Source organism: Kwoniella bestiolae, chromosome 2, assembly GCF_000512585.2.
Source record: "Kwoniella bestiolae CBS 10118 chromosome 2, complete sequence".
NCBI lineage: Eukaryota > Fungi > Basidiomycota > Tremellomycetes > Tremellales > Cryptococcaceae > Kwoniella > Kwoniella bestiolae.
The window spans coordinates 2,186,047-2,204,173 of NC_089242.1; the positions used below are offsets into that span (position 1 = coordinate 2,186,047).

The 18,127-nt window shown below is 47.4% G+C and overlaps 6 protein-coding genes across 6 annotated transcripts; 3 read left to right on the forward strand and 3 right to left on the reverse strand.

Moving 5' to 3' along the window:
* Window positions 1-65: 65 nt before the first annotated feature.
* On the reverse strand, window positions 66-1,917 carry I302_103965 (uncharacterized protein; the record flags this gene model as incomplete). Its single annotated transcript, XM_065869771.1, has 5 exons — window positions 66-206; window positions 276-506; window positions 572-662; window positions 733-1,325; window positions 1,414-1,917. 5 exons carry the CDS (start codon window positions 1,915-1,917, stop codon window positions 66-68), a joined length of 1,560 nt encoding a protein of 519 aa, XP_065725843.1.
* A 1,152-nt stretch (window positions 1,918-3,069) lies between these two features.
* Window positions 3,070-5,438, forward strand: I302_103966 (uncharacterized protein; the record flags this gene model as incomplete). Its single annotated transcript, XM_019189331.1, has 5 exons — window positions 3,070-3,331; window positions 3,434-3,545; window positions 3,604-3,720; window positions 3,781-3,885; window positions 3,968-5,438. The coding sequence occupies 5 exons, from the start codon at window positions 3,070-3,072 to the stop codon at window positions 5,436-5,438; spliced, it is 2,067 nt and encodes a 688-aa protein (XP_019048893.1).
* Window positions 5,439-6,134: 696 nt separating this feature from the next.
* Window positions 6,135-9,003, forward strand: I302_103967 (pre-mRNA-splicing factor CEF1; the record flags this gene model as incomplete). The annotated part of the gene is made up of 6 exons (XM_019189332.1): window positions 6,135-6,137; window positions 6,201-6,284; window positions 6,355-6,462; window positions 6,523-7,447; window positions 7,513-8,831; window positions 8,908-9,003. 6 exons carry the CDS (start codon window positions 6,135-6,137, stop codon window positions 9,001-9,003), a joined length of 2,535 nt encoding a protein of 844 aa, XP_019048894.1.
* Window positions 9,004-9,114: 111 nt separating this feature from the next.
* On the reverse strand, window positions 9,115-12,340 carry I302_103968 (uncharacterized protein; the record flags this gene model as incomplete). The annotated part of the gene is made up of 8 exons (XM_019189333.1): window positions 9,115-9,683; window positions 9,748-10,460; window positions 10,532-10,843; window positions 10,910-11,325; window positions 11,382-11,523; window positions 11,585-11,802; window positions 11,861-11,948; window positions 12,018-12,340. The coding sequence occupies 8 exons, from the start codon at window positions 12,338-12,340 to the stop codon at window positions 9,115-9,117; spliced, it is 2,781 nt and encodes a 926-aa protein (XP_019048895.1).
* A 350-nt stretch (window positions 12,341-12,690) lies between these two features.
* Window positions 12,691-15,200, forward strand: I302_103969 (uncharacterized protein; the record flags this gene model as incomplete). Its single annotated transcript, XM_019189334.1, has 10 exons — window positions 12,691-13,405; window positions 13,483-13,564; window positions 13,621-13,703; window positions 13,763-14,148; window positions 14,208-14,284; window positions 14,345-14,395; window positions 14,460-14,525; window positions 14,583-14,757; window positions 14,837-14,971; window positions 15,036-15,200. 10 exons carry the CDS (start codon window positions 12,691-12,693, stop codon window positions 15,198-15,200), a joined length of 1,935 nt encoding a protein of 644 aa, XP_019048896.1.
* A 500-nt stretch (window positions 15,201-15,700) lies between these two features.
* I302_103970 (uncharacterized protein) lies at window positions 15,701-17,683 on the reverse strand (the record flags this gene model as incomplete). Its single annotated transcript, XM_019189335.1, has 4 exons — window positions 15,701-16,636; window positions 16,887-16,927; window positions 17,000-17,033; window positions 17,180-17,683. The coding sequence occupies 4 exons, from the start codon at window positions 17,681-17,683 to the stop codon at window positions 15,701-15,703; spliced, it is 1,515 nt and encodes a 504-aa protein (XP_019048897.1).
* Between the last annotated feature and the right edge of the window lie 444 nt (window positions 17,684-18,127).

Here is an 18,127-nt window from a genome sequence, read left to right on the forward strand (position 1 = left end):
GAGATTATGCATTTCGTCGATGGGATAAATTACTAGTCCAGCTAGTCTAGTCTTGTGGACTCTCTCTATAGAATAGGTAACACATCGGTCCTATCGCCTAAACCAACTTGTATCCTACCCCCATTCGCCTCTGAGCCATATGACAAAACGACATAATGGTTCTTTATGAACATATCACCAAGGACTGTGAACCCTTCCATCCCTCCCTACAAAGTGTCAAAGGACGACATCAGCTGAAACGTCCCATCGCATTTAAATGAGATGGCTGCACTCACCTGGACACCTGATATACACATCCCATCAAATTGGTTACTCCTCTTCCAAGCCAGATCTTCAATCGGCACACCAGACTTCCTTCCTGAAATGGTGAAGAACACGTTCCCGGTGGAAGGGTACGAGGTGGAACAGGGGATATACCATAGAGAAGATTTGGGATCTTGCCATGAGCCTATTATGTTGGAGTGAATCATCGAAGAAGCCGAGTCGGAGGTAATGATCAGAGTGGTCTGCCCAGAGGTATCAGCTATTCCATGTTCATGCAGAAAGAAAAAGCAATGGAAAGAGCGCTCACACCAGTATCGATTATTGCTCTCCTCGGCGTTGTCCTATCTTGTGATAGGATCGAATTGGAGCCTACCGAGATATCTTCCATCGTTATACCCCTAAAAGCCTACATGTCAGCCAACCTCGTACCATATAGGAGGTTCCAAGCTGGATATGAGCAAGATTCACCAATAATTCTGACTCATCACGTCAACCCACGCCAATCCCTCTCTACCACCCCTCAAATAATTCTCCTCAATCCCACCAAAAGTATACTGACCCTGCCCTTCTTCATAGACCACCCCTCTCGCTTGTCGTCCTTTGGTCAACCGTATACCCAAGACATTCTCGCTCAGACTCTTCGACTTGACCAATCTCGAGAACAAAGTCTTTCCCCTCGCTTCATCAATGCTTTTGATCGTAGACATGGCGTCCAGTCCCAAACCCATCACCCCACTTCTCATTGAAGATCTGAAATCGCTCCCTGCAACAGCAGTGGCAATAGCAATGTCCATCTGTGCTCTTACCACCGTCTGATCCTCCCCGAACGAAACCATATCTGAAGACGTGTATCCCATGGCACCTGATCCGTCGGCATAGTAATATGCCCAATTACCTGATGTGTTCTTATATGTCGACGAGGAATGGGGATCGAAGGAGGTGTGGTTATATAAATTACATGACGAGCAGGTCGGACCAAAGACGAAGAGGTCGCTTGAACCTGTGTCGGGGAGGATGGGGAGGGATTGAGGGGGTGTGCCGATTGATATGTATGTGAACCACTATCACACATCCATCCATCAATCAGCATGAGATCGCCTCATGGCTAGATACTTGTCATGAACGGCTGGCCAAGTTGAAAGTACTCACCTCTGTATCTCCTCGTTCACCCCTCGCAACATTATCAGCGTCCCCCCAACTGAACAGCCCACTCAAATCAGCATCCAGATTCAGATTGATCAGAGCTTTACTACTGGATTTGGACTGCTGGGCAGTCTTGGACCCGCCAAAATTCAAGCCTAGGTTCAATAACCCCAGATCTAATCCTAACAACCTTCTCTCCTCTCTCCGCTCATCGGTCTTGTTGTCGTTCTCAGTTATAGGATGTAGGAGGCGGGCCCTTGTCCTTGATCTTGATCTTGATCTTGTGGCTTCTCGCTTCTTCAATCCCAGCGCACTGAGGTCGATATCGAGGCCTAGGGAGATGGGGCCAAGCTTGATACCCCATGAGTTCAGTTGTTGAGATACGATGATCTCACCTGAGAGGAGGTTGAACGATGGGTCGGGTAAGATGGAAAGGGTGAGGCGTTGTGCCTGTGCTTGTACTAGACATGCTGTATAGGATACAAACAGTATGATATGTCGAGCGAGCATGATGTTGTAGTCTCACTTCTTGTTGTCAGTACCACGATGGGTTGTGAGTTAGCTATGGTGTTGAGAATTACTTGTACTTATATCTTGTCAGTATTTGTAGATGGTCGATGCTTGCTTATTCCCTCAGGGAGGCCAATACCAAGAGGATTCACTGGAATGCCAGAGCACATGGATGAATAGGTGTCAGTACCCAGACGAAGCGTTGCAATCTCGCCTAGGCAGGTCACACCAACTGACTGAATGATCACCACGAAACGGACGCCTCATACACAAATGACAATCGCCACGGATTGATCCTCTTGTGACACATTCTGATTTGTAGCACGACATGATCATGCATTCAACATATGTAGCCACTGACGAGTTGCATGGTTGTCGAGTCGTGTTTCGTGTTGTTCCGGTCCTAGCTACAATTTACAGTAGGAATTTCCTCGGTCCAACTCGATCAATCGATGTGTCCCGATGGTATCATTTCGATTTCATCCTTTCTCCTGTTGTACTCGTATGTATGGTATACAACGACAACGGACTGGTGAAGGAGAAGGCACGATGATCATTCAAGTGTATCACCACAAGTCATACTGATGCACAGTCGAGGGGGACACAGCATATTCATGTTAATGTTCACATCACCTCACCGTAACTTGGACGCGTCCTCTCGCGCAAGTGAAGTAAATTACCTTGTTAAGCAAGTTTATGGCGGTAGAACGGAATGTCCTTTGTGCAAAGGTAGCGTCAATGTCGCCACTGCGTCTATGGTGGATGCCTGTATGTCCATTCATGAATGTCAGATACGCTCTGACAACAGCACACAGGTTCTATGTTACAGTATACATAAGAGTACTGTGACGAGTCACAGAGAGGAGATAGAGAAGAGTACAAAAGAGACTATAGCATCAAATCCGACGCGCAAGGGTAATTTTTTACAATACTTGTCAACAATCACCCTGAATTCCGTTACATCTCTCTCTCCCTCTCTTCACCTCCAATTCACGTCGAAACTATTACTGTACTACTATACTACTCTTTGATTCATCATCGATCATCATCAACATTAGTATTATCCAACATTACATCTATCACGTGTCTCGTGTCTTGTCAACATCCATCTGCATCTTCATATGAGTAATCTCAAGTAGATAGATAGTCAAGATGAAATCACTACGAAGATCCCTAAACAACAATAACAACTCCTCTTCATCATCCTCATCCCCTGCTCCCTCCCCGCCTCTTCCAAACCAACGTAACCCACAGCAGTTCCCGTTGGGCAGACCAAGTCAGAAAGTCGCACCTCCCCAGAAGGTTATCAAGGCATTACAGTCTCATCGAAGTACCAATCCACAGGAGTTGAGCTATAATAAGGGGGATTTCTGGTATGTCACGGGAGAGAGGAATGAATGGTTCGAAGCTTTGAGTAAGTTCCTTCGCTCTCGGCGCCATCGATCTCAAGTGTCGACTCACGATGATGGTGGATGGGGGTGCGCTAGGTGGGAAGCAGTGGCTAATGCTTTGATAGATCCCTTGACCGGATCGAGAGGTCTTGTCCCAAAAGCAGATTTCGAAGAGTTCGTTAAAGGTGGGAGACATCCTTCGGGGCAGAAATCAATCGATCAAGGCAATCAAGCCAGGTGAGCTAGGTCGTCCCCTTCGAGTGAAGGATTACAGCTGACGATGTGATTCGACTAGACCATATACACCTTCCCAAGGACATTTATCTCACACTAGCGATCCTCGGTCTCCACCTGGAACTAACATCTCTCCACCTCTCTCTGCTAATAGTGCAGGAAGCAAACCTAGACAGCCGTGAGTGCACTCGTTGTCAACCAACCACGAATGCACTGACTTAATGGCTTCACCTCGCAGGGTATATGCTATCGTACAATACGATTTCCACGCTGAGAGACCGGATGAACTGGATGCTAAGAAGGGTGAACCGATCGTGGTGATTGCGCAGAGTAATCATGAGTGGTGAGTCTGAGCATCCCATCCTCAAGACTATGAATCTGGTACTGGATGGAGAGTTAAAGATCTAATATCCCCCTCACCCCAGGTTCGTCGCCAAACCCATCGGCCGACTGGGTGGACCAGGCCTTATCCCCGTCACATTCGTGGAGATTCGTGATCCAGCGACCGGCAAACCCGTAGCGATGAACCCCAACATGGTTCCTGCCGTGGAAGAATGGAAGAAGGCTACAGCGGATTACAAAGCCGCTGCAATCCCATTAGGTCGATTCGACATCGCCCCAGAACAAGCAGTCACCAACTCGCCCTACGCTCCTGCCCAGGCATCAAGCGCAGCAGGATCGCAGTCTTCTCTTGCTCGGACAGGGTCGACAAGCTCCGTCAATCAGATGCGTAGTGCAAATGGTAGAGTCAGTCATCCAGCAGCACCATCACAACCAGTCTACAAACCCGAGCAAGATCCTATGTTTCCACCTGGAGAACTCACTTCGCTGGGCGTCCCTTCCTTCCATAACGAATCGGGAAATTACTGGTTCAGATTACATGTCAACTTCGTGCCCGATGAATCATCTGCGCCTGGATATACCTTGACGCTCTATAGGACATACGAAGATTTCTACGATTTCCAAATCAGCTTGTTGGATACATTCCCCTACGAGGCTGGGAGATCAACCCGACCAGGCGAGGAGGATAAGACTCCGCCGGAGAGGATCTTGCCTTACATGCCTGGCCCGGTGGACGATGAGATCGACGATGAACTCACTGAATACAGGAGAGAGGAATTAGATGCGTATGTCAGAGCTTTGATTGATCTTCGATCAAGGCAGGCTGGATATATACTGCGACACGACTTGATACGGACTTTCTTCGCTGCTAAATACGGGGACTATTGCGAGGAAATACCGCGGAGTGATATAATTGGTGAATTGGAGGAACGATTGAACGAAATTTCGATCTCCCAGAATCAAACTCAACAATCCCAACAAATGCAGAATCATCAGAGAGGATTATCAGCGGACATCAACAGTAATTTCCGATCTCAGTCTTCTGCCTCGAGGCATTCCCAGAACCAAACTCAGGATAGATACTCGCCATTACCTTCACATCAACCAAATCGAAGCATCTCGTCGCGAGGTCCATCACCACTACCACCTATAGATACTCAGAACACCTCGCATAGTAGACCCCCATCGAATAGACAATCCGCAAGTGGTGCTCAGACACCCTCATCTTTCGCGGTTCACAACTCGGCCGGAGCACCCTTATCTGCCAATTCCGCTGGAGGAGGTCAACCTCCATATATAAAAATCAAGATTTATGATCGAGCGACCGATGACCTCATTGCCATTAGGGTACATCCCTCGGTATCGCATTCGGAATTGTTCGAGAAAGTCCGAGCTAGGCTGGGACCTAATGTGAATATGCTTAGGTATCGATCGTCCATGGATGGCCAGGCGGGAGGGAATGGTCAGGGGTATAGGGAGTTGAGGGATGATAGAGAATTGAGGGAGTGGTTGAGGGCTGAAGATCAGAAATTGGTGTTGTACGCTGAGCAATAGTAAGACGCTCTTTCATCGATTAATATGATAGAGGGGGTAGATTTTTGAGAAGTGATCCTTATGTTTCGGGGTGAATGGAGAGCCCAGGCGAGGGGCGGAATGAGGTGAGAAGTAGGGTGGATGGGTGTGTATAGACAAGAAGTGTGAATAGACGAGATATGATGTAGAAATGAAGAGTACAGTATATTATCATCAGTATTTATGATCATATCTATTACGATCTTGGGTCATAGTATTATGCATTTTACCACACTACAACTATCATGAGCGAACTCCCAGCTGATTGTCTGCTCTCAAGACATTCCGCTTCAGCGCCTGGTCTATGTAACCTCTCGCATATGCCATATCTATATTCAAGGTCTCTAGCATCTCAGACCTGTTTCGTCATCATCTCCGCATGCATGAGAAACAAACTCGAAGGAGAGAGCACGATAAGATAACGTAGCCCAGGCGTTTATGTGTGATCCTGGGTGCACAGGTGCCACATCTGCTTTACGGTGGCAAACGCCGAAAGAGCCCCCGCCGCCTCGCCCTGGTTTCATGGTCACCTCACCACTGACTGCAGCGTCGTTTGCTCCTTGATTACCTTGAAATACCATCGTGATTGTCATACAAGTATCAAAACATCAAAACATCAAAACATCAAAACATCAAAACATCAACAGGTCACAGTAGACTGTGGACTGATCAAACATAATGGTGAGTTGCTCTAACCCTCCCAGAGGAAGAGTGGAGACAACTAAACAGAAATTCCACGTTTAGGTCCGAATCATCATTAAAGGTGGTGTATGGAGGAATACGGAGGATGAGATTCTGAAGGCGGCCATCTCAAAGTATGGTAAGAATGTAAATCAACCTTCTTTGGAAATACCCGCCCCTCTTTCTACGATGCTGATGGCAAGTGATCCGTCTCTAGCAATGGGCACGTATATCGTCGCTTCTGGTTCGTAAGACACCTAAACAGTGTAAAGCAAGATGGTACGAATGGTTAGATCCTTCAATCAAAAAGGTCGAGTGGTCAAAGGTGAGCTAAATCCCGTCTGAGCTTACCATCCATATCAGCTCATCCCCACATCTTGCACAGACGGAAGACGAGAAACTCCTACATCTCGCCAAACTCATGCCCACACAATGGCGTACGATAGCACCCATTGTAGGACGTACGGCAACCCAATGTCTAGAAAGGTATCAGAAGCTTTTAGATGATGCCGAAGCTAAAGACAACGAGGAGCTGGGACTGGGCGATGGAGAAAACGTAGAAGCTAGACCTGCGGCCGATGTGAGGGGTCTGAAACCTGGTGAAATCGATACCGATCCTGAGACTAGGGCAGCCAGACCAGATCCGATAGATATGGATGACGATGAGAAAGAGATGTTATCCGAGGCGAGAGCGAGATTGGCAAATACCCAGGGTAAAAAAGCCAAGAGGAAAGCGAGGGAGAGGCAGCTGGAGGAAGCTAGACGATTGGCGTTCTTACAGAAGAAGAGAGAGCTGAAAGCTGCTGGTATCAACCTTCGACCGAAGACCAAGAAGAAGGGGATGGACTATAATGCCGATATCCCATTTGAAAAACAACCTGCACCTGGATTCTACGACGTGGCGGAGGAGAATGCTAAAGTGTATGCTGCACCTGTTGGTCAGTCACTACGGGCGTTGGAAGGAAAGAGGAAGCAGGATTTGGAGGAGTTAGAAGAGAAGAAGAAGAGGCAAAAGGGAAATGATGGAAAGAGCAACCAGACTGCGCAATTTGTTCAAGCGAGGGAGGCACAGATCAAGAAGTTGAAAGAGCAGGAACAGATAATCAGAAGGAGGAAGTTGAATCTACCTATGCCTCAAGTTGGAGAACAGGAATTGGAGGATATAGTCAAGATTGGTCAGGCTGGAGAATTAGCGCGTGAACTTGTTGGCGGTGAAGGATCTGGAAGTAAAGCTACGGAAGGATTATTGGGAGAATACGAAGCGTTAGGTCAGGCGAGGATGGCTAGGACACCTAGGACGGGTCCTCAGCGTGAGTTAAAAATCATTTACTGAATGCCTAGGATGATTGTGATACTGATGCTTTTCTCTCTGCAGAGGACAATGTTATGGCTGAAGCTAGAAATCTCCGAAACATGATCAACGCCCAGACACCTCTTCTCGGTGACGAAAATACCCCCTTCCACGGTGGAGACACGGGTGGTACCGGGTTCGAAGGAGCCACTCCCCGACACGGTGTCGCCCCAACCCCCAACCCTCTCGCTACTCCCGCTCGTGGTGGTGTCCTCGCTACCCCTCGAACGGTCGGTGGCGTTGGAGCAACACCGTCTCGAACACCTCGAGACAACCTTAATATCAATGATGGTGAATCATTCTACGGTGAAACCCCTCGAGATGAGAAGCGACGCGCAGACGATGCTCGACGAGCTTTGAAAGCTGGATTCGCTGCTTTGCCTAAACCGGAGAACAACTTCGAGTTGGCCGAGACGGAAGAAGATGAGGAGGAGGAAGAAGAGGCAGTACCACTTTCTGAAGAAGATGCAGCGGAGAGAGATAGGAGGTTGAAAGCTGCCAGGGAGTTGGAAGAGAGACTAGAACTCGAAAGACGAAGTACCGTAGTCAAGCAGAGTCTACCTCGACCAGTCAACGTCAACACCTACAAGATCCTGGAGGAACTGAATTCGGTCGAGGCGGATGCTGACTCTGCTATGGCCGCTGCGTTTAGAATGGTCAATCTGGAAGTCGCAATGTTGATGAAGCATGATTCCATCGCTCATCCATTACCTGGTACATCTACTCCTGGAGGAACAGCGTCAGATTACGATATGCCTGAAGATGATTTCGTCGCCGCTGCCAGACAAGCTATACATAGTGAATTGGCCGGTCAATTGGGATTACCAGGAGCAAGTGATGAACAACTCAAATTGGCTATCTCCTCGAACCTTTCGGAAGATATCGACAACGATTTCTCGGCAAGTTGGTCTTCCAAGGATATTCAAGATGAATTGATCTATTCGCCCATACACAGGAAATACGTCGATAAATCGTCATTATCTCCTGAGGAGTTGAATCAATGTTACCTAGCTACTATCGAATTGACCAAAGAAAAAGTCATCAGCGAAGCTACGAAAGCTTCCAAGGCCGAAAAGAAATTGGCTAAGCAGCTGGGAGGATATCAAATGATCAATTCGAAACATAAATCGAAAATTACAGAGTTGATGGAAGAGATCCAACAGTCCAAGAGGGATATGGAGACTTTCACGATGCTTCGAACAATCGAGGAGGGAGGTACACCCGCTAGAGTCGAGAAGATCAGGGAGGAAGTAGAGGTGTTGCAGAGGAAGGAGAGGGATTTGCAGGCTAGGTATGCGGAATTGGTTGATGAGCGACGAGAGAGAGTGGAGAGGATTGAACAGGTCAGTGCACAGTCCATCTTACACTTTATCATGCTTGTCCGGAGAGTCTTGGGAGCTGATATGATTTGTTTGATAGCTCGAAGAAGATAAGATTGTACTTCAAGCTCAGGCTGCGCTGGACGCTCAAGGTGGAGAGGTTGATGGAGATGATGTAGAGATGAATGGGAATTAGAGGGAAACGAAGTCTACTCATATGGTCTGTCATCGAGATCTATGCATTGTTGTCATGTAGCCTTGCTATGCATGTGATTATGCTAATTATGTTGATATGTGCTATTTATTTCTACTGCTTTTCACCCAATCTACCAAACAAATTACCCACCACCCCACTCCCACCAGACTGGGATCTATAACTTTCCAAGAAATGCTTCATCATCTCATATTCCGCTTTATCGTCCTCTCCCAGCTGTCCTAATCCCTCCTTCATCTCGTCGTCTTCATCCTCGTCATCTGATATACCAGCATTCTTCAAAGCAGCTTTGAGCTCGCAATCCATAGCTAGGAGGTCATCTTCCTCCATGTTCTCCAGATCAGCTTCGGTCGGAAGAGGTGGTAGAGGGTTGGACGAAGATGATTTGGATCTGGGTTTGATTGATGGTGCTGGCTTCGTCTGAGATTTAGGCTTTTTGCTGGGGGTGGGCTTGTTTTTCGATAGTTCTTGGTCCATCGCTCGCATCACTTCATCGAATGAGCTCAACGATGAATCAGGCTTTACCTCGGGCGCGCTTGATATGTCACTGGGCTTGAAGGTAGTGTTAAATTGGACTTTCTTGCCATTACTACTCTGGGGTTTAGGTTTTGATAAGTCATCAGGCTTGAATTTCGACGATGATCCATTAGAGGGAACAAAGGCTAACACAACTTCCATATTAGCTACTCATCGTACATTTTTCGCTCGAGGATGCATGATACTCACCTCCTCTTGCTTGCCTATCCCCTAGTATACCTTTCCACAGATCGTCGTTTATCCCTAACGCATCTTTCGCAAATTTCAAAAACTCTTCCTGCTCTTCAGCCATATCCACGTCCAGCTCATCCCCTCCTTCATCTCCTTCATCCCCTTCCTCCTCATCATCCTCTGGATCACCCCATACGCGCCTCTGCATCTCTTCGTCGAGATCCATCCCTCCGTCCAACTTCAACTTATTCTGTCTGTCTTTCTCCTCGTCTTCTTCATCTATCTCTTCTATCGTCGCGCTTTTCCTCTCAGCGACTTCCCCCTCGGACCACTTCATCTGAGCGATCTTCCGTCCTATCGTACCTGCAGCAGGTAGCTCATCCTCATCCTCATCTTCATCAGAGGAATCAGATACTACGCCGTCATATTCCTGCTTGGCAAATCGAGGTGGTCTGATAGACGATGTTGAGGTGGATGAGAATATGTCTTTGTGATCGAATTTTACCTCTTTCTTCTTTTCGATAATGGGTTTTGATGCTTCAGGTGAAGGTTTGTCAATCTCGGCAATTAAAGATTCTGTCTTCTGCTGAGTCTTCTTTCCCCATTCTTCAGCTGGTAAAGGCTTGACAAGATTTTCTAACCTCTTCTCCTTCTGGGTTTCTAGCGATTTCCTTTCCTCTTCTGAATCGTCATCATCATCTGAATCGTTCATATCTTCATCTGACAGTTCACTATAACAAATTAAGCCACATGATCAGTTCCGTCAAGAAAAGATTTACTGCGTTTCTAAAGTCGCACGTACTCTTCAAACCTCGCACCTGTCAAATCACCTTGCCCTCCCACAAACTCTCCCACCTTCTTAGCTAGATCCTGCAATGCTTGACCGTGTTCGTCACCCAACTCAGCTTTTTCACCTTCCCTTTCTCCTGGTACAGCTGATCGTCCAGAAGCACGCATCATCATTCCATCTAATTCGTCAGGCGAAACTTCCAACCACGATTCACTGTCTTCTTGGTAAGCTGAGTCTACCTTGAGTTCTTCAGGATTGAGGTTAGAGGCCGAGGAGATTGCTGAATCTACCAAGTATGCGAATGAGGGTCGTTGAGAAGCAGTACTATTTCCGAGCGGATATCTATCAGCTTCCATTTCTTCGAGGTGCAAGTGCAATAATGAAGCTCACTCTGATGACTTGATACTCTGATATCCCTTCTTCGCCTCACTCTCTCTCACCTTCCATTTCTCACTGCCTTCCATCTGATCCCCAAACCATCCAGCTTTCTTCAGATTCTCCAAAAACATTTTATATCCGTCCTCATGGACCAGCACCTCATCCTCATCCACTTTCTGCGCCCCACCTCGATGCTTATTTCCACCTTCTTTATACATGATCTCAAACCCCGTCGAGATCTTCACGCCCAGATCTCTCCATCGTTTCTCACCCTCGTTATTCGAATTATCAGGAACATGCCATTCCGGACCGAATATCCTGGGCGGGTGGAAAACCTGGCCTTGCAATTGGGCGTATGCTGCTCTGGTCATCGTGATAGGAGAGAGGATGGAGTCGGCGGGTGGGAAATGGGTCATACGTGCTGCGGCCTGGTGTCACTCATATTTAGTAAAGCACTTGAGAACAGGAATTTCGAAGTGCTCACTCGTAGTTGAGATGGATCTCTGACATAAAACCCTTCTACAGCTTTCTGTATCAGTTCTGGATTCTTCTTCAAGGCTTTGGCGATAGGTATTGGTAGATATGCCTTGGTCTTTTGCTGATGAGTGTTGAGACCGTCTGGATAACTATCAATGCAAGAGATTCAATCAGCTCAGCTTGACACCAGCACGGAAACAAGCGACCCACCATGATATCCTATCCCATACTGCTCTTTCCATCCTCTCATCTACTCTGTACCTACCAGTCCGAGCAGCTTGAACAGCGTCTACCTCAGATATGTACGCTTCGGGATCGTATTGTCTCTCCATGTCTTCGTCATCGGGTATCTGTCTCGGCATTGAACTTGAGGGAGTCGATCGTACATGCAAGGGGATCAGATGTAAGTGACCGCCTTGAAGCCATAGCTATGATCAGCAACACAGGATCAGCACAAGCCGGATAGTTAACAGGTGAAGGACATACCCTGTTCTCAGCATTTTCTGGTGATACCCAAGAGGGTAGTTCGTTGGCAGCTTCGATCAACAGGAATTCACCGTCTGTATCTCTCACGCTGTCATCATTGACGAAAACCTGTCAGTCAAAATCGGGCTCACAAGAAGAGGAAGAGGATGAAGCTCACCCTATGATGATATCCTGCCATTTCTCGCTAATCCTCTTGAGTAACCAAACTACCAACCACTCGTCATCGACGGCATCTCCGACTCTCATCGTTCCCTCCAACTTGTTTCCCACGTTTTCGGAAACTTTCAATTCCCATGAATCCTTATTCCATAGCCATGGCCGTATCAAGAGTGACTCCACATACTGAGTGAGGAGTAAGGCGGTCGAAGTGGGTTCGTAAGACGAAGGTAAGTGCAGAACATAGTGGAGAGTATCTTCTGAGATGGTCGGTAGAGGGAATGCTCGGGGTGTGTGAGCTAGAGATGGGAACGAGTTTGACATGCTGGGGTTGGAAGATCCGATCGTCTCTGCCTCGAACACTGTACAAATAGGGCTGTGATGAACAGCAGCTCAAGAGAAGGTAGATAGGGTGAAAAGATGAATGGAGTTGGTGGTAAGCAATCTTGAATTTTTCGAAAGGACCGTTATCTGATTTTGGGTGGCAAATGTTTACAAGTATCATCAATTTGAATTCCATTCACCTCTTTTACAGCATTTTAATCATTTTCTACATTTTCCATCTCCTTCTTGTCCATCTATAACCTCCTCCTCATCTCATCATCATCTGTTCATCAACCTTATCACATCTACATCCACTTAGTCATCTGCAGCACGACCTGAAACCTCAGGATATGTTCTCCTTTTTCGGCGATCAAGATGGTAAACAACCGCGTCCACCTGTAACAGTCGTATCAAAAGTATCCGTCGTGAAGAAGACATCCACGTCCACATCATCATCTACACCCAGATCACCTGCTGCATCAGCTAGTAACGCCAATGGCAATGGTCATCTGAAAGTGCCATCAAGTAGTACGAGTACAAGTAAAGGGAAGATCAACGGCAGTTCACCAATCAAGAACGGTTCATCCTCCACCCCATCCCCCTTGTCAAGACCGACACTACTCAAGAAAGTCTCGTCAGCTAAACTCGACTCCAAGCCTAGCAGTAGTCCCAGACCCGCTACCAGCAAATCTTCTCCTGCTAGATCACCCATTCCCAAGAGAAAGGCCAACCTAGTCGCACGTATAGAATCGGAATCAGAATCTTCAGGTTCAGACTCCGAATCGAGCGATGATGCCTTGGATCCTAAGCCCAAGTTGAAACGCAGGAAGGGCTCACCAACAGGTACTTCTACGCCGACAAGCTTGTTGGGAAGAGATGATGATTTTCTTGGGAGAAAGGATGAGCTCTTCTGTCTGGATGAGGTGGATATGCGTGGGGAATATGATAGAGGATGGGTTGGGTTTGTGGGTTGTGAGGAGGTTCTGAATGGGAAGATCAAAGGTTGGGCGAGTGGGAGTAATGGATGGGGAGAGAATGGCAAGGGTTTGGAGAAGTATCAAGCTTGTGAGTCGTCTTGCTTCTCCCTGACTTTATGCGCAATGAGTTTGTGAGCGTAAAGAGGATACTGATTGTACTGGCAGACTTTCCACAACCTGGTTTCGAGAATGGTGAAAACCCTCCTTCCGTAGAGCTGCTCTATCCTGCTGAAGGGTGTCGTGAGAAGTGAGCTCTTACCATGTCTTCTGACTAGGGCAGAGAAGCTGATTGCTGTGATCCAGATTCGTCCTTCTCACCCCCGCATCTCCGAGAGAATTCAATCCCATATCAGAATTGCGAACGGCCCTCCGTTTGATCCTAGAGCGTGAGCTTCAATTTTCGTGTCATAATCGATACTCAGCTGACATCCATCTTCCTGACCAGATTACATCCCACCCTCCCACACACACATATTCGGCACCCTCTCAGACTCCCTCTCTGACCCACTCGAGACTCCTTCCTCCCTTCCATCTAGACTCACCTCACCATTCGCTGGATCACTCGCTACCCCCCCTCCAGATTCTATGCCCACCGAAACGATAGGCGATGCCTTGCGTAAAGCGTTGGCTCCGAATCGTCGAGATGGACCGGGTTTCATGCGGGCTATGGAGAGGTTTAACAGCGCTATGGAGGAACTGCAATGCTCAGGATTGATGAAGAGTCATATGAAGGTGAAACAGATGAAGAAGAAAGAGTGGTCGGTTCTGGTGGATTTCGTGCATGATTCGGCGTATTCGAGGGTTGTCGGACCATATTCGCATGAATTGGAGGTGAGTTACATATCTCCCTTTTAAGACGAGGATGTGGCTGATCTTTGTGCCTCCCATAGCACCACCCTAAACACCCTACTGAAGTCGCCGAAGCTATCAGTGGGAAGGAAGATGCGTACGGAGAGTTGAGACACAAGTGAGCTATTCGTCTATTATAAAAACTCATGATTGAAAGATCAGCTGACATGCCCTGTAGCTTCATGAGTCGAGTCATCGAACAAACCAAACTTGGCCCAGATTCAGTGTTGTGAGTGATCTTAAGAAGCACATCACCTACTTAACGTTCAGAGCTGATCATGTCCTTTTCGTAGCGTTGATCTGGGAAGTGGAGTTGGCAATTGCGTCTTACAAGCCGCTCTTCAAGCTGGATCACGAAGGTGAGCTGTCCTCTCCTTGAGTTGTAAATACCAGCTGACAATGATCCATCGTTTTAGTTACGGATTCGAGCTCTTACCTGTACCAGCCCATTGTGCTCGATTACAGCTCAAAGAGGTCCAACGAAGATGGACAATGTGGGGGTTGAAAGGGAATTTGAACGTTGAGGTGCATGAAGGGGATTTCAGGGTTCATCCGATGGTAGCGAAGAGATTGAGGGAGGCCGATGTAGTTGTGAGTGGGCTCGGCCGTCTAATCTCTGGTATAGTGTCAGTCAGATGCTATGAAGCTAATACGACCCTCATGGTGATAGCTCGTCAACAACGAGGTATTCCCTTCATCACTCAATATAGATCTCACGAACATGTTCCTCGACCTGAAAGACGGAGCGAAGATAGTCAGCTTGAAGCCGTTCGTGCCAGAGGGATTTAGGATGAACGAAAGTAATGTGAGTGATTTGTCTGGTCCTACCAGCACATTCTGTCAGAAATTTATACTGATATTGAGTATAGTGCGACTCGTTTGGTGCGATTGTGAAATCTAGCCAACATACTTATTATCAAGATTGGGTGACTTGGAAGGGCGATTCCGGGAAGTATTATGTTCAGATTATAGACAGGACGAAGAGGGCGAAGTTTGAGGAGGAGATGATGAGTGGGAGGAGGTCTAGGAGATAGACACGGGTTGCTCTTTTACTCTGGAAAGGAAAGAGAAGGGGAAGATCTGAGTGATAATCTTTGTGCTATTTATCTACTTTAAAGCGATAACATCTGTGGAATAGATGCTTTATTTATATTATATATGCAGTGTGCTACGGAGAAACGGGGTGTAGTTTGAGTGTGGAAAGGGACGTTGCTGTGCCATACATTTATAGTATTCACCATATTCATGACTTGAATTATATTCATTGTTCAATCATGTGTTACAGATATACATGATTGATCGATATATAAGTCTTGTTCTTGTTCATCTTTTTCATCAAGATGATTTTAGGGGTATAAACGATAACACCTAACTATATTTATACTCAAATTAAAAGCGACGTGGATGATATTCTCCACAATCCACAACAGACCACCAAACCAGACCAGAAAAGAAAAGACAATATATAAAAAATAATCGAATGATGAATACAAGCTACTCCCCCTCCCTCTTGCTTCTCGCGGCTGTTGTAATACTAACCGGTGTATCCATAATTCCCATCCGCTCCATACTGCCCACCATGCCCGCCCGCCTGACTCACATCGACCACCTCGAAATTGAACCTCGTATCATCGACGTCGTCCCCCTCATGCCCGTTCGAATGCATCTGCATCTCAATGGGAAGTTGAATACCCATATCCAAATCGTCCATCTGAGTCGCGGCTGCCTGCATAGCCTGCTGGACCATATTGATATCCACGTTGTTCTCATCGCCATCCCCATCCCCTGTCTGGTTCAGGGACGGATCCAACACGCCAGCCGAGGTGGAGGCAGATGGATCGGCGTATAATTGCTGAGACTGAGATCCATCTTGCGGTTGGTAATACTGTTGACTCTGGTCTTGCTGCTGTTGGGGGAATCCCAGATCGCTCTGAGGCTGTTGCTGCTGGTGTTGTTGAGCAGGGAGAGAGTTCTTCTTGGTATTTCGTCGACGCGATTGACCGGTCAATCCGCCTGTCTTGGCGTTAGTGGCTGTAGCTGATAATCTAGGTTTCTTGTTTGGTTGATTCAGCGCCTGTTGATGTAATGTACTTAAGGCATCTTGAGATAGGGTCGTTATACCGGGATTCGACATTGACACTTTTACGTTTGGATGTCCAGCAGCCAATGCAGCAGCGGCAGCTTCCTTCCTTGCGGCATTGGCTAATGCTTCTTGTTCCTTCTGTGCGTTGGCGGCAGCTTCTTCCTGCTTCATACCTCTCCCTTGGAATCCTCCGTTGTCGAACCTCCATAAGTGGTTTGCACGGATTCTCCAACCGTTTATACAACCTTGGTTGAGTTTCTCGTAGTACATATCGGCACCTTTACGAGCCAAGTACGTTCGAACTCGATGGGCGGAACATCGTCCTTCGTCTCCATCCCATTCGGAAGGGTAGTGTTTTCGGATCCAGTTGACGATTTCGTTGGGTTTCTGTGGGTAGAAGGCATAGAGTGGGTGGGACAGGAGAGGGAGAGAGAAGGACAGTGCGTTGTTTGTGTGTGGGAGGAAGGCGATGAGAGGGAGCAGAAAGATGATAGACGCGTCAGCATGTTCTTTTACATGATGTGTTGACATGTCCCAGGCGACGAGGGGGAGGCGACGGATTTATGGATGAAGGACGGAAAAGACTTCGGCTCGACATATTGGCAGATTACTATACGAATATTGTTACGACACTCACCAATGGCCAATTATCATTTCCGTTCGATAACAATGCACGACCTGGAAAGTACGTGACCCGTCAGTTCAGGGTTCACGATTTGGTTCATGCATCCAAGGTATTTTTGCACTCACCAATGAACAGATTCACACTTGCGTTGGGAGGGGGCTACAGGATAACAAATCGCCACGAATTAGCATCTGTATCATCAATCGCCACAATGATGTGAAGGATGATGATGGGATGCAAGAGATAGCGATAAGATAAAGAAAGGGAGCGGCAGTGCCACTGTCAATAGTTTGAAATCAACTTACAGGAGGCCATTCTGGATTTGTCATTATCGCTGTTGGAGGAGCAATGGCCCGCATCATCTTCGCAGTAGGGGATCCAGGCATATCATCGTTCTCCGCTGCTATTTGCGCGATAGCATCCATGTCCAGCGAGAGATTCTCATTAAGCTGATCGGGAGGTGGGAAATCCGCTGGTCTTGGATTAGGTGCAGAGGCTATCGATTCTCTTATTCCCATTCCTACTCCCTCACCATGTATATCATATTCGTTCGATGCTGCTTCTCCTTCCTGCGCTTGTGGTTGGGTGCCATTGCTAGTTTCGATGGAGGTGTTGTTGTTATGATGAGGAGGTGCAGGGAGATCCATCAATTCTGGATCGATGACTGGTTCGTGGGAGGGTGTGTTGGCGCCGGACTCTGCAGGTGCTGGGGTGAGTTCGGTAGATGATGGTACGGGCTTTGGTGATCCTTCTGTAGTTGCAGGTGGATCTGCGGGAGGTGGATTGGGGGTCGAAGCTGATTCAGACATGTTTGGGGGAGGATGACTCGCCGAAAGGACGGCTGTCTGAGGGAGAGAGCGGTGGATTGTTGCTTCGTGGAGATTGTCTCTAGCTGAGGAGTGGAAGAGTATGAGTTGTAGTGCGATTGCTTCGGGTTGTGCCTGGGGTATGAATGATACTTCAGATGATGGATGATGTATATATATGAATGGATGACAAAGGGTGAGTGTGAGTGGTTGATGTTGTTGTTCTGATTCTACAGTAGTAACTTGTAACTTGGGAATTTAAGGGTAAACACATCACCCATACATGTACTGTACTCATCAGACGGAATCAAATCACCTTGCTCTGATCCGGAATTAGTCAAAACGCCGCCACTAACACAAACCAGCAACCCATTTAAACGGAAACGGCGGTTCTCGGATCAACTCTGAATGGAATTAATGGAATTCCTCCACCTTTCGTTTGCATCT